The sequence below is a fragment of the Monodelphis domestica genome, chromosome 3 (assembly GCF_027887165.1).
Source record: "Monodelphis domestica isolate mMonDom1 chromosome 3, mMonDom1.pri, whole genome shotgun sequence".
Taxonomy (NCBI): Eukaryota; Metazoa; Chordata; class Mammalia; order Didelphimorphia; family Didelphidae; genus Monodelphis; species Monodelphis domestica.
Genome location: NC_077229.1, coordinates 454945096 through 454970882, shown reverse-complemented (window position 1 = coordinate 454970882; position 25787 = coordinate 454945096). Strand labels below are relative to the sequence as shown.

At 34.0% G+C, this 25787-nt stretch overlaps 1 protein-coding gene and 1 long non-coding RNA gene across 2 annotated transcripts in view; one reads left to right on the top strand and one right to left on the bottom strand.

The window, feature by feature from the left end:
* The window catches only part of EMB (embigin), a 39746-nt gene extending 26965 nt beyond the window's left edge, over nucleotides 1-12781 (top strand). Inside the window, exons 5-9 of the mRNA XM_007487385.3 lie at nucleotides 1542-1669; nucleotides 6462-6741; nucleotides 7357-7390; nucleotides 9753-9845; nucleotides 10580-12781. Of these exons, the coding sequence (XP_007487447.1) occupies nucleotides 1542-1669; nucleotides 6462-6741; nucleotides 7357-7390; nucleotides 9753-9843 (533 nt within the window). The 3' untranslated portion in view covers nucleotides 9844-9845; nucleotides 10580-12781. The remainder of the gene's footprint in view (nucleotides 1-1541; nucleotides 1670-6461; nucleotides 6742-7356; nucleotides 7391-9752; nucleotides 9846-10579) is intronic.
* Nucleotides 12782-20501: 7720 nt separating this feature from the next.
* LOC103101453 (uncharacterized) overlaps nucleotides 20502-25787 on the bottom strand; it is a 60512-nt gene continuing 55226 nt past the window's right edge. Inside the window, exon 4 of the long non-coding RNA XR_008917877.1 lies at nucleotides 20502-20646. This is a non-coding gene — a long non-coding RNA (uncharacterized LOC103101453). The remainder of the gene's footprint in view (nucleotides 20647-25787) is intronic.

Genomic DNA, 25787 nt, shown 5'->3' with positions numbered 1-25787 from the left:
TACCTTCATACCTTCTGGGAACTAACAAAACCAAATTATATGGTGTGGTCACATCAGGGTTCCACATTCTTGATATAGGCACATTAAAGAATAGGGAATTATATTAGAAGGAACTATCATAGTTATAGTTGTTTCTTCTTTGTGAAACCCTATCACTAGCTATTTCCTCTGTATTCCTTAAAAACCATTGTACAACCCACTACATAAATCTCATCCTAGTGGGACACATAAATACAGACACATTGTGAAGACTACTGACTCCTTAGAGTCCTGCTGATTTCATCTGGCTATTTATTCTCTATCTAGTAGTATGCTGGAGTCATTTCATCTTGAGGGTCAGGTGTTTACATTTTCATTGTGATCCTTTACACCTTCAAAATAGATAGTTGCTACAAATCAAGGCTTGATTTATTGTTTTGCTGATTTCTTGAACTTATGAAAATGATAGAGGAGATGTTAACAGTGGAAATTAAACATAAAAGAGTTTTCTAGTTATTGTCACCCTCCCCGTAAAGGCAACTGTCAACATCCCTGTTTCAGACTTGTTATCAGACAGCTTGGAGGTATTAGGGATGGATTTAGAAACCTTGGTTGCATTGTAATCTGATCATTTTGAAAAATTCCTAATGTACAAACTCTTGACTCTCCATTTCTTTCATTTTTTAAATTTTTAAAAAAATTACCATTAATTTGACACAAGCACTTGCCTATTCAAAGAATATAAAAAGGAGTGTTTTGTATATTTCAAATTTAATCCAGTAGATCTAAGTCTCTGTGACCTCTTCTGGACTTCCCTTTTCTCCCTTCTGTGTATTTCTGATGATTCACATAAGTTCTTTTCCTTCTTACTCTTTTTTACCATCTTATTATAAATTTACCTCTGTTCCCTCCCAATTCTTTCTCCACCCAAAAATCTTATGTTAAAACAAGTAAGGATAGTTATGCATACATACAATCTTCACGTGGTTTTATAAATTTATGCCTCATTCTGCACCAGCACCTTTTAGTTAAAAAATAGGAAGCATTATCATCAGATTAAAAGTGTTTGGCCACTTCATTAGTCATTGTTCTTAAATTTCCATTATTTTTGATATACAGTGCTTACTAATGTTGTTGCAGAATTGGGTTTTATTGAGTCTTTTTTTTTAAGACAATGGGGGGTAAGTGACTTGCCCAGGGTCACACAGCTAGGAAGTGTCAGAGGCTGAATTTGAATCCAGAACCTCCCATCTCTGAGCCTGACTCTCAATTCATTGAGCCACCCAGCTGCCCCCTATTGAGTCTTTTCTGATCAACATTGATGAGATTTATGAACTTAACTGAAATATTCAGTTAAACTGAAATAGATGAGCATTTTATCTCTTCTGACATTGTGCTACTAACTGCAGGGAAATAAATAGCAACTAATATCACATTATAAATCATTACTCAATTAGAAATGTGAGGAAATAACTTTTTAAAGAAATATTTTAAAATACTTAAATTTGTATTTTATTTAAATTTATTTTTATTAATTGTGCATTTCTCTTATTTTTCCTTAGTTCCTGTAGTTTATACAAAAGAAAAACCATTGGTGAATTATGAACGGGATTCTGTTGTTTTGTACTGTAACACTAAAACATATGTCCCTTCAGAGTGGATCTGGTATTCTAGTAATGGAAGTGAAAAGGTAAGATTTAATTTTTCTAATGAAAGAAAAAAATAAATGAAAGTTTTTATTGCATTGATAATAATAAACCCAAGACTTTAGGTTCATTCAAACTCCTGAAAGTGTCCTGTTATTCACTGTTAGTATCCTTAGAAAACACAAATGGTATTGAGGATAAATATGCTGTCATCTGCCTAGTCATAATTCAGAAATCACTCTTAATAAGGCATAAAACTGACTTTAAAATTAGTGATTTATTTAATCTCTTAGAAAGGAGAGCACAATTCATTTTCTTTTGCATTTTTAATTGATGATCTGGAGAAATATTTCCTTGAGGAAAGAGTCCTTATTCCCAAGTTGATAAGGTAGTGTGCATAGTGGATACAAAATTAGCCTCTAAATCAAGAAGACCCGTATTCAGGTCCTCTCTCTGACTCATATTGGCTCTGGGAGGTTGGATAAGTGATCCCTCAGTGCAGCAGGTATTCACAGATCTAACACAATGAGATCTAGAGCTGTGACACATCTTCATTGAGAGAGAGAGATTCCTCAATGAGAGTTCCCAACTACAACAAAATACAGTTCAAAATAAATCAACCTTTGAAAGGAAACACTTACTCTGTGAAGATTGGATTTAGCTATCTCCTGATTATAACAATGAAGATACTTAGCTCTTCCTTTATAGTGAAGCTAGAATTGTAATCCACAATCTGTTTTTAGATTTTAATCCCCAAAAGGTGATAACTCAGTATTTTAAGTACATCTACCCATTTTAACTACAAAAAGGTGTTAAGTAACTACAAAAGGTGAACTAACAAAAAAAAGGTGTTAAGTAACCCAAAAAGGGATAATATAACCAAAGGAGGTGTGAACTAAAGAGTGGGCAGTTCTGGAGAAAAGCGTCTGCTGTGATTGGTAGATGTGAAATTTAAGGGAGGTGACATAAGAGAAAAAGATTTTTAAAAAGAGTACCAGAGGCCAGAAGAATATATATTCTATTTGAGGAGATCAAAGAGCTCTCTGACTCGGAGGAGAGACTGGAAGACAGACACTTGAGGAGTGACCAGTGACTGGAAGACAGGCACCCAGACTTCTTTCCATTTAGAGGGTCAGCCTTGGTGAGTGAAAGGCTGATTTAGTAACCCCACCTTTCTGGAGGCATGAAGCCTCCAGGAAAGGCCCATTATCTTGAAACTCTCTTCCCCTGGCTGGGACTTAGAAATTTTAACTGATGTCAGTGGAAGCCAGAGCTCTATCTCTCCCCTTTTCTCTCTTCCTTAATATTTCCCTCTATTGTAAACAAACTACCACAAATTCCATTTACTTTAGTAATTCATTTTGGGATTTAGAAATTAAATTCCTGGTGACCACCTATATAAGTATTCAGAGTCCAACCACAATTAAATGTAACAAGACTTTTCCTTTTCCCTGGCTCACTATCATTGTAGTATAGGGGAATGAGGTAGGGAGGGAATAAGTGCTTACTATGAGCCAGTATTGTGCCAAGTAACTCTTGTGATCTTCACAAGCTTGGGAGAGAGGTACTATTATTAACTCCACTCTTTGGATAAAGAAACCGACAGACACACATTAGTATATATTTGAGGATAGATTTTAACTATGGTCTTTTTTTCCTCTTTATTTCATTAAAATTTTCCCAATGTCATGTAGATAAAATTTTTAAGAATCATTTTTTGAAATTTTGCAAATGATATTCTCTTCCTTCTCCCTTCTCCTCTCCCTTCTCTGAGATGACAGGCAATATAATATAGATTAACTAAGGCTGACTTGATATCACTCAGATTGGTTGGAAAAGAAAAACATCAGATTTTCATAAATTGTTTTAAATTTAATCTACACATGCATTTTATCTGCTTAAGTCAGATGTGTAGACTTTACTAGCCAAATAGGGCTAGATGTTCTAGGGGTGGCAGGTGTCCAAGGGAAGACAAAGAAAATCAATTCCCAGTAACTGAGAAGCAATCCAGAAGAGTGAATTGTCCCAATTGCTGAATATAAAGACAGATAATTAATAAGATTCATCAAAGCATCGCCACATTGTTTCATAATAGCAGTAAAGTAGATTATGTCACCATTGTGTTCTCTTTCCTCTGTTGCTGTAACACCTAACTGAGGAGTGAGAATAAATTTCTGTCAAAGGCAAGTGGATTTGTCAGATCATAATATTGCCTTACAGCTGTGCTGAGTTTCCACATCAACCCAAGCAAGACTGATCCTGCTTCAGGTCCTTGAGGGTGAGAGATGGGACTCCAATCTATTAGAAGAGAAAGTGCTCAGTGACAAATTGAAAATTTGGTACCAATACAATTATTTTGGTAGAGTGCTTTAGGTGTGAATTTAGGGTATCATATCTCCTTAACTTTGCTACTAATGCACCAAAATAGAAAAGTAACAACCATAAAATATTTACATCAATAAACATTTATTTGAATGATTTTGATTGAATGACAGGGTTTCCCTAACATTTAAACTGTTATGATCAAGTTCCCAGGTATTTGTACACATGATATGAAAGAGAGATGGACATTGCCTGGTGCCTAATATATACATGTATTCTTTCTAGATAATGGCTTTTTCTATTGTGGTTTCAATATATTGTAGATCAGCATAAGAAATTAAATAGGAATTTTTGGGGAGCTCTGCAGAAGCCGCAGACAACAAATGAAGGCCAGTAGATGACATAGAAAAAGTTTTGAACCTCAGAAATGCATAAAATATATGTAAAGTATTGCCTAATATCAACATATTTAATGTTTTGACACCAGTGATATACAAATTTTATTTTTTCTAGTTAAAATAAGTAAATCTCAAAATTTGCACAAAGAACATAAAAGCCAAATACTAGAAATGTTATCATTGACCTACATATAGCCTATGACAAAATACTTAATTCAAATTTTACAATAAAGTTCCCCCATAAAAGAAAAAGAAAAATTCAGACTTCATCTCTAGTAAAATGGGAGAGGCAAAAATTTTTACATGGATTTTCCAGATCATAGGGGCATCACACCCCTGACACCCATGATTTGAAAGGGATATCTTTACTTTAAAAATTATTGTTTGAATGTAAAGCAAAGAGTAATATAAAGCAATTATATTGTGTTTTTAATATGATCAAGAATATACTTATAGTTCTATCTAGTTCCAAGACAAGCCTTCTTGGAGAGTCCCTCAGATGACTCATGGCTGACAAGAGGGCATGAGTTTGAGTAATCTGTTCTCAGATCATACAGAGCAGGCCATTTTGTCTTAATCAGATCTTAAGAAAATATTTTTAATTGAGATTTCAATTTAAGTCATGACATATAGTAAGATAAAAGTTGTCAGTAAAATAATTTATATTATATTAAGTAAATGGCTTAGATAATATCTGAATATGAGATCCCTTAAGAAACTAAACAGAACATAGGGAATATTAAGAAATTAATAATCATTAAAAATCTAGAAAAAGGAAAGGATCAGATTTAAGTGCACCAACATACTGATTCTCAAGATGATATCCCATCTCCTTTCTGTTCCCACTCTACCAGTGAATGCTAAAGAAATCGCATTTACTTGCTGAAGGAGAGTTCTTCTATTAGGAGAGGCAGTGGATTTTCCCCTTTCAGAAGCATACTTAGAGGGACTGACCAAAAGTTTTCAGATGCTGCTCTTGTGTGCTAGGATCACATTTTTCTATTTTAAAAATACTAAAGAGCATAGACCTGCTTCTAAATTCTACAACATTTCCATTTTCCCATAATAATCATAGGATCCTAAATTTTAAAATTGTCTACTACGAAGGGTTTTAAATGTGTGATCTCTGAAGTTTATGTATGTATATGTATATATATATATTTCACTACAATTAGTTTTTTTGGTAATATTTTCATATTTTGTTTTATCCACTTGAAATATTCATTCTGAAAAGAGGTTCATAGGCATCATCAAGCTGATGAAGGAATCCATAATAAAAATCAGATTAGGAATCTCTGATCTAATCCAAACTCTTATTTTACACTATAGAAATAGAAGGTGAAAGATGAGATCTCCTTGTTGATGCTTCAAAACCCAAGAGACCATTGTCTATAGCAATGAAGTATTAAGTGCCTACCATGTTCAGTGCACTGTACTAGGAATTTGTTTTATTCTAGAGGTGATAGGAAGCCACCTAACATGATCAGATCTGTACTTGAGCAAAATTACTTTGGCAGCAGGATGAATGAAGAGGGATGACACAGGACAATCCAATGGTGAGGCTATTGCAGTAGTCGAGTTGTGATGTGGGTCAGAACTAAGGTGATAGTTTGATGAATGGAGAGAAGGGGTCAGATACAAAGGATATTTTGAAGATAGAAAGTATAAGACTTAATGATTAATTAGACATATGGGTGAAGAGAGAATTTGAAGTCCAGAACAATGCCTAAATTGTGAATCTGTGAAACTTCCTTCAACAGTATCATTTTTTAAAACTTTTTCTATGACACATTTTCTTTAAGAATACCTTGCTTATATAGCATATAAATAGATATATTTCTTTAGAGACATTGTGACAAAAGTGATAGAGCTGAATTTGGAATCAGGAGGATTTGTATGCTATTGGATCTGTCCACTTAGCTCCCAAGGTCCTAGACCAATCTCTAAATCAATAAGTGCAGAGCAGGTACCTATCTGCTTTGGTAGAGGAAGTTCACCACTGGAAATCCCTTCACAAAGATGAAATTGTGGGTCCAATTTAAAAACAATCATCCAAACCAAAAAATTCCAACCACATAATTTTTATACATGTGATTTTAATGTCTTCTCATCTTAGGTTCCCATTGACATTGATGTGAAAGACAAATATGAAATCCTACCATCTACACTTAATGAAACAAAGATAAAGATAAAGCATCTTAAAGCGACAGAGAGTGGATTGTACTGGTGCCATGCCATATTCCCTCTAGGAGAAAGTGAAGGAAAGCAGTTCCTAAAAGTGCTAACCTACCTGGTGCCACTCAAACCATTTCTTGCCGTAACTGCTGAAGTTATAATTTTAGTAACTGGCATTTTTCTCTATGAGCATTACACCAAAAAGAAACAGATGCCCTCAGGTAAGAATGTTATTCCAAAATTCTTCATTATGATGCAATAGCACAGTTCCATACTAGCAGTTACTGGTATTCCCTACCAATAAAGTTGATGCTCATCTTTTGTCCATATTAACCTGTTTAGTATACATTAGTTTTGTAGCATACTTTCTTTTCCTTAGGTGGCCCTGCTTTTCCTTAGGTGAGCTCCATTCATCATATGATATATAAAAATATATTCAATAGAATATTAATGAATTCTGTAATAATCCTTAGTATAATGTTTCAAAACAAAAATAATCATTCTTCAGTCTACTGATGTTACATATTTTTGATTAAATAAGACTAAGAAGAATCAAGAATTTTCATGTCATGTTTCCTTTTTAGATGTAGCATATAATCATGAATCTAAAGAGTTAATGAGAAACAAAATTTTGAATATCAAATGTTTTACTACTTTTTGTTGGAAAATAAAAAAAGATCACATCAGAACTCTTTATTAAATTTGTAAATTGAAAAATTAACTGTTAACTCTCCTTACTTTCTTTGAGGGAAATGCATTAAGAGAAAACTGATCATGCATTATCATTAAAAAATCAGTAAAATAATCTTGATTAAAATTATCCTTTTTCAACACAGAAGATGGAAAAGATTTTGAACAATCCGAGCGTCTGTAAGTATTTCTTTGTTTTGCTAATTTATACTTGCATAGTTTAATATGAAATTATAAGAAAAGATGTAATTTAGAAAAAGTGTGAATATTTAATGTGACTTTTCTTCACAAGAATTTCTTCACCAAAAGTTTAACCTATAAGTGACATATTGAAATTATTAGTCAGGTCAACTCATGAAACAAATAAGAATGCAAAATAGACATGAACAGAACCATAGGTCCAAATATTTACTCATACTCCTTTTCTTAATAAACAAAGAAATTTTCATATGTGCTAGTTCATTTTTACTTTACAAATTTTAGTCAATATAAGTAAAAGGTCCACAACAACTCTAAAATTGTAAAAATTATATCAAGGGGTATAAAATCTAAGAATCAAGAAAAGATTGAATTTGAATCATTCTTTTAAGAATGATTCAGATGATAGCATTATAATATTATATTAGTAATTTTCCTGTTTTTCTCAAAATAATTGTTTTAGTGAATCTGTAGACATTAAGTTCATACTGGCCATTACATATCATTAGTAACATAGTAAATGTTTATCGTTTGTACCAAAGATGTCTTCACAACACTATAATGTCTAGTTGATTCAATCAATTCAAATTGATGTGTTTTGAGTTGCCTGGAGTTAATCTACTTAACTCCAAGATGTTCATACTTATTTAGTAGTTATGCCTATTAACTCATCATCTAGTCTAGCTATGGCAAACCTTTTGAGAGTTTGAGTGCTCAGAGGGCAATTTTTTTTTCAATTCTTAACTCAATTGCTTGCTATTTTTTAATTGAAAAACTTTAAATTTTATTTAATTAATTTAGAATATTTTTCCATGGTTACATGATTCATGTTCTTTCCTTCCCCTCTTCCACTCCAACCCATAGCCGATGCGCAATTCCACTGGATTTTATATGTATCATTGATCAAGACCTATTTCCATATTATTGATAATTGCACTGTGTTGATCCTTTAGAGGCTACATCCCCAATCATATCCCCATCAACCCATGTGATCAAGCAGTTGTTTTTCTTCTGTGTTTCTACTCCCACAGTTCTTCCTTTAGATATGGATAGTGTTCTTTCTCATAAGTCCCTCAGAATTGTCCTGGGTCATTGCATTGCTGCTAGTAGAGAAGTCCATTACATCCAATATACCACAGTGTATCAGTCTCTGTGTACAATGTTCTCCTGGTTCTGCTCCTTTCACTCTGCATCAATTCCTGGAGTTCACATGGAATTCCTCCAGTTCATTATTTCTTTTAGTATAATATTATTCCATCACCAACAGATATCACAATTTGTTCAGCCATTCCCCAATTGAAGGGTATCCCTTCATTTCCAATTTTTTGCCACCACAAATAGCATGACTATAAATATTTTTGTACAAGTCTTTTTCCTTATGACCCAGAAGGCAAATTTAAGCTGTCTGTGAGCCCCCACATTACCTGAGAGAGCTGCTTTGGGCAGCTGGACAGAGGGGTGGGTCATGCAAAAAATGGCCTTGGGTTCTGGGAAGAGGGGGAGGAAGGGGAATAGAACAGTTCCCAGAGTGCAGGCTCTGCGTGTGCCATGTCTTTGCAAGCTGATCTAGATAGTATTTTTTTGGGAAAATTTCATTTAATTAATTAATTAATTAAGAATATTTTTCTCTAGACAGTCTTAAGGAACTCATCTCCTCCATACTTAGGAGAGAGCATTAATTATAGTTATATTCTTATCCTCAGAATGGACATAGGATAAACATCTCCAGAAAATCCCTGCTACTTTTTCCTATTGTATATACTAGCTTTGAAAGATAAATAATTTCCACTTGCAGGAATTCTGAGGCTACATAGTGTTTGGAGTATATTTTACTTCATAAGTGAGGATATCAAACTTACTGGAATAACCCCAAATACATATCTGTTGGTTTCTCCACTGATATACCCATAACATACTTCTTTCTTGATGATATTTAATCTATGGCACTTTGGAAAACAATTCCACTCTGAGACTAAGAGAGGAGGGCCATTGAGAACAACTTCTCTATATGTGCTTCATAAAATTGAATAACTTCATGGTAGTCATTGGACAGAAACAAAATGTTCTGTTTCATTTGGCCAAATGAATTACATTGAATACTACCCTTCTGATATTGAGCATCACTATGAACTTAATCTGGTCCTCAGTAAACAAAAAAGTCAATAAGCTATTACAAGAAGCTTCTTCTATTCCATGGTAGAAGCAGTAGTTTTTGGAAATATCAGTTATGCTTTAATGATATCTATAGGTTATTTAAAAATATCCTGATGTGATAATTAATCCTACTATACTTAGAGTAAGCACATGGTGATTGTCTTTCTTTTTGTGTTTATATATCATACAGAAAATCTGAAGATCACAATGGGGTACAAAAAGATGAGCACAGAACCAGACACAGAAAGAGTGAAGCCAGTGTGAATTTCTGCTCCAATTAAAGGTACAATAAGCTTCTATCTATACCATGGTTAGTGTGGACATATGAGTCTTTTTTGCCTCATAAAAAAAGCCTAGAATTTTATAATATACTTTTGTATTTTTGACACAAATTATAGAGGGGAAACAAATTTTAGACAAAAATCTAAATAAATAAAGATTCCTATTTTCATAGAAGAGAATATAGCTCTTCCTGAAAAATGAATTATGGCCTAGCTCTGTGATTCTGGACCACTCACTTATCCTTAATCGCCTAGTCCTTTACTGTTCTTCCTTAGAATGGACACCGAGTATTTATTCTAGGATAGAAGGTATGGTTTAAAATTTTAAAAAGTGAATCAAAGTGTGTTACAATGCTGACATTGTTCTGCAATCTTTTCAGATTAATCTTCTTATGCTCCAATTTTTCTGTTGCTTTTTCAAGTTGTGACACATTCACATTCTCTGTAATATAAACTTCTTTTTCCTCTTTATAAATTTTTTTTGGTATTGGGAGCAATGCAAAATTCATTTTGAAAACTTTTTTTCACCACTTTTTCTCTAGTTTCTTTACTGATTATATTCTGCTTATATTTTCTTTCATATGTGAATTTAGTCTAGGAATTTCATTTGGGCAAATTTCTTGGCTTCTAGCATCTTAAAGCACTGTATAATCAATGTTATAGAATCATTGTAGTAACACTACTTGTCAAAGAAAATGTCATATTAATCATACTTAAAATGCTTTATTTAATTCAGGAAATTTCAAGCCAACAAAAGAAAAATTATTTAATAATGAAGAATCCTGGGAAGCTGTGTTCACAGATGCACATTCCAAGTTTGTTTATGCTTTCTCTCAAGGTTATACGGTTTTTCTTGTTGTTGCTTTAAAAAATTAGATACTATGCAATAGAAAAATGACACCATCCCTGTGTTTGATAAATTATTTTATAAATAGTGTATACTTATTCCAGAGTTGCAGACATTTTCATGCTGTGATTATTTCACATTATTAGTGAAAAGCAAAAGTATTATTACTCTTTGGATTTGCACGTATTAACACTTTTTAAAAAAATAATGTTGGTCAGCAGGGTTTCCCTCAGCCTTATGAAAATCTTGGCTTTTTGCTCGTTTTCAAAGAACACATAGAACAGATACCAGCAAAAATCTTTAATATATATTTGTGCATTAAATAAATAAAAAACCAAAGATATCATTAAAGGGAATGCCTTTGCCATGTATCTTAATAAAATTTTTAAATATTTTGAAAAGATAATAAAATATAGAATGCCTATTTAGAAAAATATGATTTAAAGGGTCACACAATGAAAATTTATTTTCAGTTGAGAAAAAGAGGCAGCATGTCATATTGGACAGAAAACTAACCTTGAAGCCAGGACAGGGTTCAACTCTGATGAAGAGTGTCTCTGGGATCCAAGTTCCCCAACTTCTCAGTGGTTGAGGCAACATTTTAAGGCCAAAAGTTGCATAGAAAGTGCCAACATCCATTGGTAGAGTTTAGTTAATTGAGAGTTTTCTATGCTAGTGAAATCACATGGTCCCTATTCCCTTCCCTAACTGGGAAAGCAATGCTTTCTTCTTTCTAAAAGATCATAGACTATTTCCTTTTAAAAATACCTTTTTACCTGTAATCTTAGTACAAACAAATATGGAAACAAATCAATTAAATGTCTATCATGTCACTCTAAAATTAAGGTCAATATCTGTCATTTTCCGTCTCTCACCTTCTCACTTTGGATCACATTGTTCCCAAGTTTTAATGTGGAGGCATTTGAAACTCAAAGACCATCATTTTGGACCTACTAGAACCATTTAGACCCAGAGATTTTGGACTTCATATGTGACTAGCCTGGACTGCTCTTTGGATAGATATTAGATTTGTTATGTAGCATCTCTATCAGAGATGACTGCTCCGATATATCTTTTAATATGTGATTTCCCCACATCCCTGACTTGCTCCAAAGGACTGAGACTGTACACATTGTATGTATTTGCTACATCTCACACAGTGGAATATCGGGCTAGTTCCCCAGGTATTATTTTTTTTCCCCAGCCTACATGAGCTTTAAAATTTCAGTTACTAATCTAAATAGTTATTCAGTCTATCAATAAACATTTATTAAGTGCCTCCTTTGTTCTAGACACTGTGTTAATACAAAGATAAGAGACAAAAGTCTCTGCCCCCAAGGAGCTAAGAAAATATTTGTTATATATTCAATATACCTCTGTACAGTTCCTTTGGCTGACAGATGTTATGGCATCCATAGTGAACCAGTGTACTTTTAAGGGCATAAAGTAGTTCATTTCTTTGCTTCCTTAAAAAGAATTCTTCTTTTAAAAGTGCTTCCTTAAAAAAACAAAACAAAACTTTTTGTTGTTTTTTTGTTGGTTGACATGTTTTTGTTAAAGATATTATTGGTATTGTTTTACATATATATCTCCAAATATTTACCTATTCTATATACTCCAAATCAAACGGAAGATGAATTTACATGTCATTAATATAAGGGTCTTTGATTTTAATATGTTATGTTTGAGTAACATTTCATTTTGCTTATTTTTTACTCTTTGTATGTTACATATGTCTTGTCTAGTTGTTTCTGACAACAAAAATGTCAGTTCCTCTCTTTTTAAATGTATTGTAGTTAAAACATTATAATTCTTAGACCTTCATAGCAATACAGTTTGGATTTTGTTCTGTTATTTAGCCTTAAACACTCTTAAAACTAAAATAATTCTCCAGAGACAGTCTTTTATCAGTCACTCAATAAGTATCAGTTAATGATTGCACATGTAAAATCTATATCAAATTCCTACTGTCTCAGGAAGGGGAGAAAGGCGGGAGGGAGGGGAAGAAGTTGGCAAAATGTTAGAAAACAAATGTGGAAAATAGTTTTTACATGTAATTGGAAAAAATAAAATCTAACTGAAAGAAAAAAATTGTCAAATGCTTACTGTGTGCTGGGTAAATAACTTGAATCTGTTAAGCAGGAGGAGAATACTTCTTCTACTTAGTTTATTTAGCTCCCAAATGGTGGCATGCATACATTTCATCTATTCCTGGCAATATGTTTAACATGACAAAGAAAGAAGGGAAGGTATATATCTGACCTTGACTTTGTCATGGCCACAACTCTTTTCTCCTCTTTGGTTTCTCCCAAATATGAGCACTGCAAAGCTGAATTAGGAGCTCAAAGGAGCTCTTTGGTGATGATGGCAGAGGTACTAAGTATTTTATTCTGCCATTGTAGAATGAGGGAGGTGGACAGCAGACATGGATAATTCCACCCATCACTCAGACCCTCTATACCAGCTTGAAAATGTATCAAATGTTGCTTTGGTTGACTTCAACTGGCAAAACTACTTTAGTGTAATGTTTGCCGGAAGACTAATATATTTTGTATGTCTCATTGCTACCTTGCTTGATCCTAATGTTTCTTTTAAATGAGAATATAGTACATGAAAATTACCTAGATGAAATCCAAGGCAAGATATTTTGTAATCATAATAGCCACTTGTATTTTTGTAGCACCATAAGGTTTGCAAAGCATTTTCCTCACAATATCCCCATGAGGTCATAGAGCAAGAATTATCATCCCCATTTTACAACTAAGGAATTGAGACTCTGATACTTCTCATGATAATGAATGGGAAGTGAATGGGAAGCAAAATTTGAATCCAAGCCTCATTTAAATTGCTATCCATGCTGAAACATAAATTCTTTAGAATAAATGTGTTTAAAGATCCTGAATATTTGACCTCCTCGTACCTCAATGCTGGTAGTATTGTCATATTAGAAGGTCAGCAATTTACAAAAACATGCATAGATACACACAAATGCCAATATTAATTTCTAGGGAAAAATAGAGGAAATGGTGATGTTTTGGTAATCAAATTGTGGAAATTATTAATGAATACACATAGACTAAATCAATGTTTTTAAAAGTTTATTTATATTAGTGAACAAAGAAATCGTGACAGTCCTGACTCGAAATGCTTGTTCATTATAGTCATACATGGCAGATGAACATTGTGGGATGAAAGTGCCACCTCTCTACAATGCTCCACTTCCCAACCCGGAGCCTCACAGCCAAAGGCACTGCATTTATGTGGTTTGGAAGTACCGTGGTGCTGAATAGACTTGGTTTTCTTCCAACACAACTGATCAGTTGTATCCGTTTTGTTCAAAGAACCTATCAATTGTTATTTCACAGCAAAAACTTAGGCGAGCTAGCTGTTTGAATGGACTACTTCATTAAGTCCAAGTGAGTGATGTGTTTAGTAGTCATACGATGATATAGTTTAGAACATTTTTGGCTCTGCAAGTTAATAACTGGTGTGCACTCTCTCATTTGTTTATGCTGTGCTCTTCCCTTATTCCTTTTACTTATATCTATTTCGTGTGAAATAATTTGCAAGGAAGAAAAATTGCTGTTCTATAGAGTCTAAAATATTCATCCAGTAAATTGATTTTTAAAAAGTAGCATTGCTTTGTATAACTTCCTTCCTCTCCTGGAAAAAGCTCTTTGGTTAAATTCATGGATTAATAGAACACATTTTTTGAATAATAAAGCAAAGTTTGCAGGTTTTTTCAGAGTGCTCAGACAGGCTACATTTTAAGGACAACAGAAATGATCTTAACTGGCCAAGCTCTTGGACAAGCTAAATGGATTGACTAATGAGGGACTGAGCTAGCCAAATGATTCTAGTGTTTAAGCTGCTCTATGACGTTGTTATACACTTGGGAAAAATACATGAAATTTGTCATGCTAACAGTGGACTGTCTCAATGAAATAAATAAAGCCTCATTAAGTTTGTCAGTGGCATGCTTCCTAAAATCTCTAAAGGCATTCATTTTTAGGGTAATATACAAATTCAATGGAGACTCATTGATTTCTCTTAATTGGAAGGGATCTCTGTGAGATTTAGAGAAAAGTCTGAACTACAAAATATTTTCAAAGAGAAATGCTGGTTGTACTACTTATAAGAATGAATACATAATGAAAATTAGTAATTAAGCAGAACTCCTACAAACTTCCTTTAATGACCACATAAGAATTCTTCCTGATTGGCCCTTTGTATATGTGGATAGTCCAAAGTGTTTAAAAGAGTTGAGGCATCCTATTATCCTTTCCTAAATCTCTTTAATCTCTTCATTTATTTCAGAATCCCATTTTTTCCCTCGCAGAGAATGCAAACATTAACTTCTGGCTGAATCATGTTTTAATTATTACAAGTTCCCAATCTGTTTCACTTAGTGAGACTTGTGTAGACTGTGTACAGTGGTATTGTGTGTTCAAATAGGTAGTGTCGTGATCAATTTTGTGCTTGGGCCTTGGCTTAAGACACAATACAGATGGCTACTTTTGAAAATTTGGACTTAGAGAAAATTAGAATAAGCTAGTAGAATTTTCTGTTCTTGGTCAAACTCCTTAAAAATATAAACAAGATACCCAACTCTCAGTTCTCTTGGCAGATTCTGGTTCTTCATTTGAGAGTCACTGTGTGTGTATTTCCATGTAGATATTTACTGTCCAATTCTCTTATTTTTATTCATAGGATGATGAATAATTCTTTTATTAAATAATCAAGCAAAGAACCACTTATCTCAAAAGGGAAGCAGACACATTAATTGTAATAATTTCATGGCATAGTATCTTGTGAAGAGTAGGAACACAATAAGCATTTTTCCAAGGACTTGGACCTGGAAGAGACTATACCAATCCCAGCAGTCTGATTTTACAGTTTGGGTAACTTAAGATGTAAGACATTTACCCAAAGCCACAGAAAGCAAGTACCTGAACCTGAATGAGAATTCACATCTTCTTAATACCAAATTCAGCACAGAATTTTACCTGAATGAATACGTTTTTCTGTCACCATTAAGCCATGCCACTTAATATCTTTGTGATGGTAAGTGTGGAAGAGGCATAAAGAAAGAGAAGATTTACAAGACAAGCTAAGCTTGCAACACAAGAGTAAAGGACCTCAATTGTCAATCAAGGTGAAGATTCCAAAAACAGAATGTTCCCAGGAAAGGCAGTTAGAGCCTAGGCAGAGCAGATGAACTGAAAAACTTCTTCCCTGGGGTTTTCTGACAAAGGGAGTGACTGGGGTGGCTCTGATGGAGTGGTGGAGAAGAAGCTGGGATTTCTAGCTTTGAACTATTTCTCTTGGTTTTGGAGAGAGACTTCCTTGGCTTCTGGCTGAAGGGGGAAGAAACTGAGAACTGATCCCTGTTAGCTTCTGTCCCAGGCTGAAGGACCTTTGGGGGGGGAGGGCTTCTGGAATTAATCTGAGAAGAAATTAACTTTTGTTGGTGGCTTTGTGTAATTGGAAGAAGAAAGAAGATTTAACAGTTGTCTTCCATCTCTCCGACTGTCTCTGAGTCACAGCTGTGACAGGACTGACATTTTCCATAATCCTCCTAATTCTCCTTGTAGATTAGGGACAAACTTCATCCCTCTCACCTCAATCCCCATCCTGTTGTTCCCAATAAACTCCCTTACTTGAGAAAGGAAGAGTGAAGAACATTTCTCTGAAATCTCAGTTCCCCTGAGTTACTTAGAAGGTGGCTGACTAAGACTGGGGGAGGAGTAAGGGAGGCAGAAGGGTGTGGGTGGAAACTGGGAGGTGAAGGGTGGTATCTAGGGAGGAGGAGGTTAGGAAAAATATTGATCTATTAGCCATCAGCAGTGATCAATAGGCAACCCCAGAGTAACCCCTCTAGCAGCATCTCTCTCTCTATCTCTCAGAAGTACTTCTATCTCCATTTACAACTAGGCACCCTCAGGTTCCCCTAGCTACTCTCTAATCTCAAGCCAGAGTATAGCATTTACTGCAACCAGAAATAGTTCTACACAGATTATCTTTCTATTACATGAGCCATATAATGTTTTTAAGCCTAAACTTTCTAATCTCTAAAGTGAGGGTATTCCAGCTCTGAATCTATGATTTATTGTTATGAAACATTAAAGGAAATTATTAGTTCCCTTTTGAATCTTTTCTCCTGAATCATAATGAAACAGTTATCAATACGGGCATTTGGAATGATAAAGGGATCCATTCTTAACAGCTTTTATAAAGTGGCTAATTACCAAGATACTGCCAAATGTGGCTGTTACCTGTCTTGTGGGTTTTTGTTGAGTGACCTAAGGATTTGAATTTAAATATAAAATAAGCCAATATGTACTATTTGAAGTAATCTAAAAGGCAGGAACTATTTAATATATGACTTTCCTTTAGGAATATTAACAAGTTAGTATTTGCAATGCATTTAACCACATTGCAAGAATCCTGGGTCATCTTTATATTTTCATATCTCTTTGGCATGGAAACAGTATGAAATAGTTTACAGAATGATTAACATTTAAAAACTTGCTTGCTCATTCTGGAGAGGCAGACCATGGAAATGAACAGCCATATATATTTTTTTCTTTTAATACTCTGTATCACAAGCTAAAAATCCTAACAAATGGTTAGTAAAAATAAATTCTAGTAGTCTCCCACTGCATAATAAGACACTGGTTTCTGTTTCCTTCTTTGCTTTAAGTTTTAACCAAGCCTTGTCAGCTCTGGGAAGGGGGAGGGAAAAGAAGAGGGAAAGAAAACGAATCATGTAAATATGGAAAAATATTAAAAAAAATAAAAATTTTAAATGAAAAAAGTTTCACCAAGTCAAAGACTAGTCAAGAAAATATCATTTTAAAAATTACCTTCAGCAAACAACAAGAAGACTCACTTTTTTCCTGTCTAAAAGCCAAAGGGAAAGTAATAAAAATATGTTTAAGGCTTTTGTGAAAAAACAGTTGTTTAGAGTGTTATATGTTATATTTATTATTTGTAAGCCTTTTTATGACTATGGAAGTTTTAAAATATTTCCTCAAATGTGATGAAACTGATGATGTATGTAATTTATATCCAAATGCTTACTGACTGGGGGGGGGGAGGTAGAATTTGGAGCCCAAAATTAAAAAAGATAATAAAAGTCAAGAATTGTTTTTACATGTAATTGAAAGAAAATAAAATATTTTAAAAAGAAAAAAAATGTGTTGCAACTCAGAATAATTGCCTTTATCTTCTCTGACTTGCCGCCATGTACATATGCAATAGTTCATCAACTCCTTACTGTATTGTAAAAAGAGCACAGACTATAGCAGTATCAATATTTATCTTTTTCAATAACATTTAATAAAATTAATATGCATAAAGTAGAAAATGGAGAAATCAAATTAATAATTACATTAAATAAAACTTTAGTACCATATATCCACTATTTAGTGAAATTTAAATTTGTTTATGTTTTGGAATATATTCATGATTTTTTCCCCTAAATTTTTATTCTTCATGAATGCTCAAGAGTGGATGTAGAAATTCAATGGCAAACCACATTGTTATTTTGTTCCAAAAATGTGTTGTATAATTTCTTTGATACAAGCATACATTCTAATTTCTACCAATTCCTTCTCCCCCCAAGATTTCATCCTAGAATTCTTAGAAATAATCCTAAAAGGTACAGAGTTTACTTAATGGTTATAACATATACCCATAAATAAACTGTGAAATAGTCTCCATAAGATGAGGCTACTTAGATATAGAAAATTCATTGTAAAATTAAAGATGCATAATTTTTCTCTCTTCAAAGCTTTTATGTAAGGAATCACAAAACTTGGGAGTTTTATAAAATTACCTAAAATTAATTTATATTTCAGAGAATTTTCTTTGGTGATCCAGGTAGACATGTTCTTGGTAACTATGAAAATGAATAACAGAAAATGGATTACATTTTGTCCTGTTTTAATTTTTGTCTTTAATTTTTAAATTTTTTTAAAAAATGGAACTTTTTTCATACTGAGTGATTTTTTTATGTCAAAGGTTTTTTGTAAATAATTTGGATTTTCTTGATAAAAGTGAAAACTTTCTTTGTTACGTAGAAATCATTCTCTACATTACCTATGTAAAACCATCAGAGCTTCAGAATAGATGTTACTGAAAGAGAATATTTTATTCTTGAAAGAGTAATATTAAAGCATGTGCCTTACAAGAAGGTTTTTTAGCAGAATTATGGTGAACTATGTAATTGGCTTACTTTTATCCATTCCCTCTTCCTCAAAAATAATTGTTAAAGTTTGTAGATCAGTGGCAGTCAGCTTTACATTTCATCCAGAAGGTCATGACGTTTTGGTTGGTCTGATGTCAAGGGGATCCATTCCCTCATCATAGACTAAACTGTCCCCAAGTGGTGATCGTCAGCAACAGATTAACCTAAGGAGCAAACAGAATCACTTGTCCCACAGAGGCTTTGTTATAAGTTTGTTTCTGATCACAAAGGAAATAAGACCATAATCTGATCATTTAATTGGCCAGCCCAGAGATCAAGCTAATGATTTGACTTTTCCTATGCTGTCTTTGCTTTGTGTCAACTGTCTGTGACAAAACTGGCTTAGAAAGAGGTGGGTTTTTTGGGGGGGGGGGTGTCGGTTGTTTTGTTTTTAAGTTTGGGGACTTGATAATCTAAAGCTTTCAGAAATAAGCAAACATCAAAATTTAAATAGAAATTAATAAAAATTTAAACCCTTAAATTTTGCTCACCACATACATTTATGACTACACATATTCAATTAGACAATTAAATGCAATTTAATACATAAAAGTTTATTTCATTGATTAGATACCTTATTCTTGTTCTTCTGATCATATGCTGTTCAATATCTCCAACACTGAAATTTAATTCAAAAGCATATGATATACAAGGTACTGTGTTAGAATTTGGCAATGAAAAGATAAAGAGACAGCTCCTCCCCTCAAGGAGCTTATGCTGTTTTGAAGGCAAACACATGCAGAAGCAATTAAAAGATATGTACAAAGTAATTTATTTGAGAAAGACACGAGTGTGTAGTATAAAGGACAGTTTTAAAACTTTGTGTTTCAGATTGAGCAATAGTATATTGAGGTAGAATGGGGGAGAGAGCACAAAGGGTATACTAGTGCCAGAAAAAAATGATTGCAAAATAAGGTAACCATATCTCAGAATTCACACGGATTTTGAGAGGATTCCCAAGGGAAATACACTGTTAGGTCCTTCTCAGTAGCAATGGCAATTATTTGATTATCAAATCCTTATTGAGAATTGGAAAGTGGATGAAGATTTTGAAGCAGGTGAGGTATTATATCTCCATTTCTTCCTGATCAGAGTCCTGAGGTGTTGAAGTAGTCCCAAAAGGGGAAGATAGTAAAATTGAAACAGATAAAGCAGATAAATCCCTGCCAGCATTTTTAGGGAACAGACCTGGCTTCCCTCCCCCCAGGAGGTCCAGCTATTTATGCAGGCAGCAGACCAGACTCTGCTTAGCTTGGGGATACAAAGGAATTTCAGGAATATCAAAGAGGTCTCCATGGAATGTAAGATAACACTTAGTAAACTAGGGATAAGTGTATTACTGTACCAGTAAACGTTAACAACCCTTGGATAATCTAAATATTGTCTAACTACACATACCTGTGTTTTGTGATAAGGTTTGTTTGATTGTCAAACGGAACCTCTTTATGAAAGAGATTAACTTTGTATCTTGTAATCTATTTAAGTTATCCTATAATGTCAGTCTGATGCAGCTTCCACTAGGGAAGTCTGTCCCAGCTGGTAGATTCTTCATTTGTTCTTTATTAATAAATCACGGTTCCAATAATTGAAATTCTGGGTGCTTGGACTCACTTTGTGAAGTGCACAACTTCAGTGTGGTGGTCAATTTTCAACCCGACCAGTTTTGCTCTGGGGTCCTTCCACGGTACTTTCATTGTAGTCTTCTCTAAGTTAATTTAAAAAAAAAATAGGGAGAGAATACTGTATAAAAAGGATTACTGTATTTTAAAATCCATTAAGAGCTAGCAGCTATGTGAAAGATTGATCCAAATCACTAATAATAAGAAAAAAGCAAAGGAAAATAACTTTCGAGGTTCCACATAATTTTTAGTATACTGGCCAGGGTCTAAAAAGTTAGATATAGTCAGTGTTGGAGAGGTTGTGGTAAGGTAGGGGGTTAGGGGTGTGAAATGAGTTCAACCATTCTAGAAATCAATTTGGAATTGTGCTAAGAAAAAGACAAACTTGTCCATTACTGTACTTTTCTTCTGATTAGTTATACTGGCAGGTATGTAAACCAAATAGCTCAGCGATGAAAAGGTTCACTATGCACCTAAGTATTCACAGTAGCATTTTCTACAGCAGCAAGGAAGTAAAAACAATAGATGTCTGATGATTGGGAAACTGCAAAACACACTATGGACATATATATATATATAATATAATATTATTGCATTATATATTATATGAGTTACATATATGAAAAATATGAATACAGAGAAATTGATGTCATGAATAGATGCAAAAATATAGTAAACAAAAATGTACACAATGATTATCACAAGGTAATTGGAACAAAAATTGAAGTATGTAATTATAATGATCAAACTTGTCCCAGAAGGAGAGATGAGAAAATATATGTTCCTTACTTTTTTTGTGAGGTAAGGGGACTACATACAGAAGGGGAATATTGTATGTATTGTCAGTCTTGGTTGATGTATTGATGATTGCCTTTAAAAAAACTTTGCCACTCTTTCTTAGTTTCTTCCTTCCTTCCTTCCTTCCTTCCTTCCTTCCTTCCTTCCTTCCTTCCTTCCTTCCTTCCTTCCTTCCTTCCTTCCTTCCTTCCTTCCTTCCTTCCTTCCTTCCTTCCTTCCTTCCTTCCTTCCTTCCTTCCTTCCTTTCTTCTATTTTTAAACAAAGGATGGCTCTCTGAAGATAGGAGATGAATATATATATATATATATATACATACATATGTATATATATATATATGAGAAGTGAAAAAAGAAATATAGGTAAAAGTGAAAAGTCTCAATAATAATATCTAGTATCTGTCAGGACACAATAAATGTCAGATTAAGAGAAATAAAATTACACTATAAAAATAAAGGATATTGTATCATTTATTTGAGGTATAACATTATTACATAGAGAAGATGAAAACACTGAAGGAAGTGGATTTTTGTAATACACTAGAGAGCTTAGAAGAAATAAGTCTTCATAGATGTGCAGGGAAACTGAATTAGGAAATAGCGCATTAGTATTTTTTTTCTAATAGGACAGCAGAAATGGCTGTAGAATTTTTTTCTCCCTCTCATTAAGTGAAGAAGACATCAGTGAAAGATATGTAGCTAAAATCACAGTTTTAGAAATTCAAAAGAAATTTTAAAATCTTAAATCCCCAAATCTGTGTAGGTTCAGGTTGAAAGGTATAGGTGAAATGAGTCTGAAGAGGGAGAAACAAGAGAAGCAGGGTGGTTGACTATGGCAGGTGTATCTATATATGAAAATAAACATCCACATGTTATACATATTCTTGTCTTTCCTTTTGTAGCTAGTGGTTTCTAAATGGAGAAGTAAATATTGGTGTGAATCTGAGCCAGCATCTTCCCCAAATTCAGACCACTGATGTATTTAGTGTCTATAATTCATTTATTAACCTACAACACAAAACCCAATATAGATGTAGCTTTAATTTAGAATGTTTTTATAAATTAAATACATATTCATGTATTTGCATATAAAATGTACATGTACACAACACAAATTGGATTATTTAATACATATAACATTTATACAGATACATTCATTGTCGAGTGTAGAAGATATGGTCTATTAATCAAGGGGTAAGTTAATTTTTTGCAGGAGAAGAAGGTATCTAGATATATTTATGTGATCTAGTATCATGTTTTGCTTATAATAGACTTAGCCAGATGACAGGCATCTCAATTAAAAAAAAACCTTATTATATGTTATTTTTTCCAACATTTATGATCAGGTTTCTTGAGCAGGGCCATTTCTTTAGTTATAGTCTTCAGGGAATTAATTCAAGGAATTAATACAAATTTTCTACTGTTGCTTCTGCAACAAGAGATATGATATCTATTTTTATGGAGAATTAAGAATGAATATCACAGTGCAATGGAGAGACACAGTGGATGTGAGCTGCTGAAAAACATTTATTGAATGAGAAACATTAAAGATATGAAGAAATTAAATGACTTGAAAGAAGATCAGTTGGTCACTTGAGGAAAGTTTAAGACATCTGGTGAACTCCATTTGTAGTGTATTGATAGGAGACAAGTGTTTTAGGTGACTAAGGGAAGGGTTGTGATTTATATCACTAGAGAAAAAAGGCTCAAAACTGAGATCACAATTGAAATTACATTTTAAAAATTAATGTAGCATTTATTTAATGTCTTCTGAATGCAAGGAACTATGGATTCAAAGTCAAAAATAAAAGACCCCCACCTTGAAGGAGCTTACATAGTCTTAGAGATTTTTCTATAGCTCAAAGATGATTTTGAAAGATTATGTGATCTGTTTTGGATTATTTTTTACCACATATACAAGCTTACCAATGGGGAAAAATAAATAAAAATGGTCCAATTGATAATATGCCTCAATGACATTTTGCATAAGTGAATATTGATTCCAACAACTTTCTTTAAAGTAAATGTTGATTAAAATTCAAAATTCTGGCCTGAAAATGAGCTACTCCCTCAAGGTTTCTGTATGAAATGGCTGATTTCTGAATAATACCAGTGGTCCTACATTAAGTCTTTACCTGGGGTTTCTTTCTTTCCTTTACAAGTTCATAATTGCCAACAATACTGATTTGACTCCTACTGAGTAAAGTCAAAATGAAGATTGGATAGAAATATATTAAACAGGGGGCAAGTAGGTGGCTCAATGGATTGAGAGTCATACCTACAGACAGAGGTCCTGGGTTCCAATTTGACCTCAGATACTTCCTAGCTAGATGACCCTGGGCAAGTCACTTAACCCCTATTGCCTACATATCTGTTACTGCTCTTCTGCCTTAGAACCAATACATGGTATTGGTTCTAAGACAGAAGGTAAAGGTGTTTTTAAGGAATATATTAAACTTGTAGAGAGCAATGAAAATGTGTTAATATTGTCTTTATTGTGATAAAAGATGCTTTTAAAATATCTAGTTTTTAGTGATGCTATACTAAGCCCAATATAAAAGATGTCAGTTATTAGACCCAGACCTACTCTCTCTTTAAGTAGGTAAAGAGAAGAAAGTCAAAAACATTCATTTTTAAATTCCTCCTGGGAGATTAAATCCTCTTTTCCTTCCTATCCTTTCTCTGCTCTCTCTTTCCTCTTCCTCTGGCAGTCCCTCCCTTTAGGATTAAATGGACATCAGAGAATTTGACTTTAAATCCTCCTACCCTCCCTGATAACTACATTGTGACCCTGAACAAACCATTTAGCCTCCTTAAGTCTTCGTTTTCTCATCTCCAAAATGAGGCAGCTGGATGGTATGGCTTCTTTATCCTATCCAAATCACTGATCTTGTGGTGACTCAAAGGTGGCACTCCATCTGCTATGGAAGACCTCTCTTCCAAAGACTGTTTTCCTTGCCAAAATTATATGTCCATGAGATTTTAATGAGCACATGGGCACTAAAGACCCTTATTTGGTGTACAGGAAGAAGGAATGTCCATTTCAATGACTGACAGCTGTCAGAGTGAGATGACTCAAATTACAAACAGTAAAAGACAAGAATGATATCAAGTTACTGAAAGATATGTGGACACACACACACTCACACATATATAGACATCAGATATGTATGCATATATATATATATACACACACATATACAAATTCTGCTTTTTTCTTTGCTTAATTCCCTGCCATTAGCAATTACTTTGGTTTCCCTTCTGAATATATGTATATATGCACATATACAGCACAAATTGGTATAGCACATATATATGCATGTATTTGTAGACATGTGCACACACACACACATATATCTATGACAGATAAATAGATAAAACACAATGAGTTAAGTACCATACATACACAAAGGATCAGGAGCTGCCCCATCACTTCTACTCACTTTCCTAGTTTCTTCAGTGATGGGTTGATACCTGCAAAGTTGCCCTCCCCTGCAATCAGGTTCTGCCCTTGAGCCAGAAGGGTAGCCCTGTCCTTGGAGAATCAAGGATCATCTGCTGGTATCTACCTGACAGGAGCTGACCAACTGGCTTAGCTTGTTTGCCACAGCTGAGGTCTCTCATAAAATCATGGAACTGGGAAGGTAATCACCAATCAGGAGGGGATGGTTTCAGGCAGAGGAGTCAATGAGCTGGTGAAGAGGAGAATCTGGAGAGAGAATCCAAGGGGGAATGAGGTGCTCACTCACAAACTCCTTCCAATGATCACAGTGGCCCCTTTCTTTTTAGATAATGTTCCTTAGACCCTTCAGATGAATCGCCATTCCAACAAGTTGCCACTTTGGCCACTCATCTAATTTCAAAAGATCTGAAGTTTGCTCATCTTTCCTGTCCCTTCCCTTAACTGCAGGGCTTTCTCTGAAAGTGCTCATTCTTTTTTATTTGTGTCCCTACCATTGTGCCCATGGAGTGTGCTTTAATTAATACAATGATAGGTTTCAAAAGATTCATCAGAACTCTCTCAGGATAGCTCTCACTGAACACTTCTCAGCCCAAATGATAGTTATTAAAAAGGCAGACCATCCCAGTGTAACTGCTTTCAGCTCCTATGATGGCTGTTAAAAGCATGAGTGACAACATAGCAGAATGGTTATTGCGAAAACCAAGATGATGTTTCAAAATTTCCTCTTTTCATGAACTTAAAAACCCTGTGTTTATGATGTTCTTTTAAATTTGTTTTTCATCTGACTTTCTCAGGTAAAATGCAGATTGGATTTGGAGTCCAAGGAATTGCATTAAAATTCCATAACTCTCAGCGACTATGTATATGAATTTGGGCATGCATTTTTACTTCTATGGGGCTCAGTTTCCTCAATCAAAATGAGGAGGTTGAACTAGATGACTTATAAAGTCTCTGGAAGCTCAGCCTGAT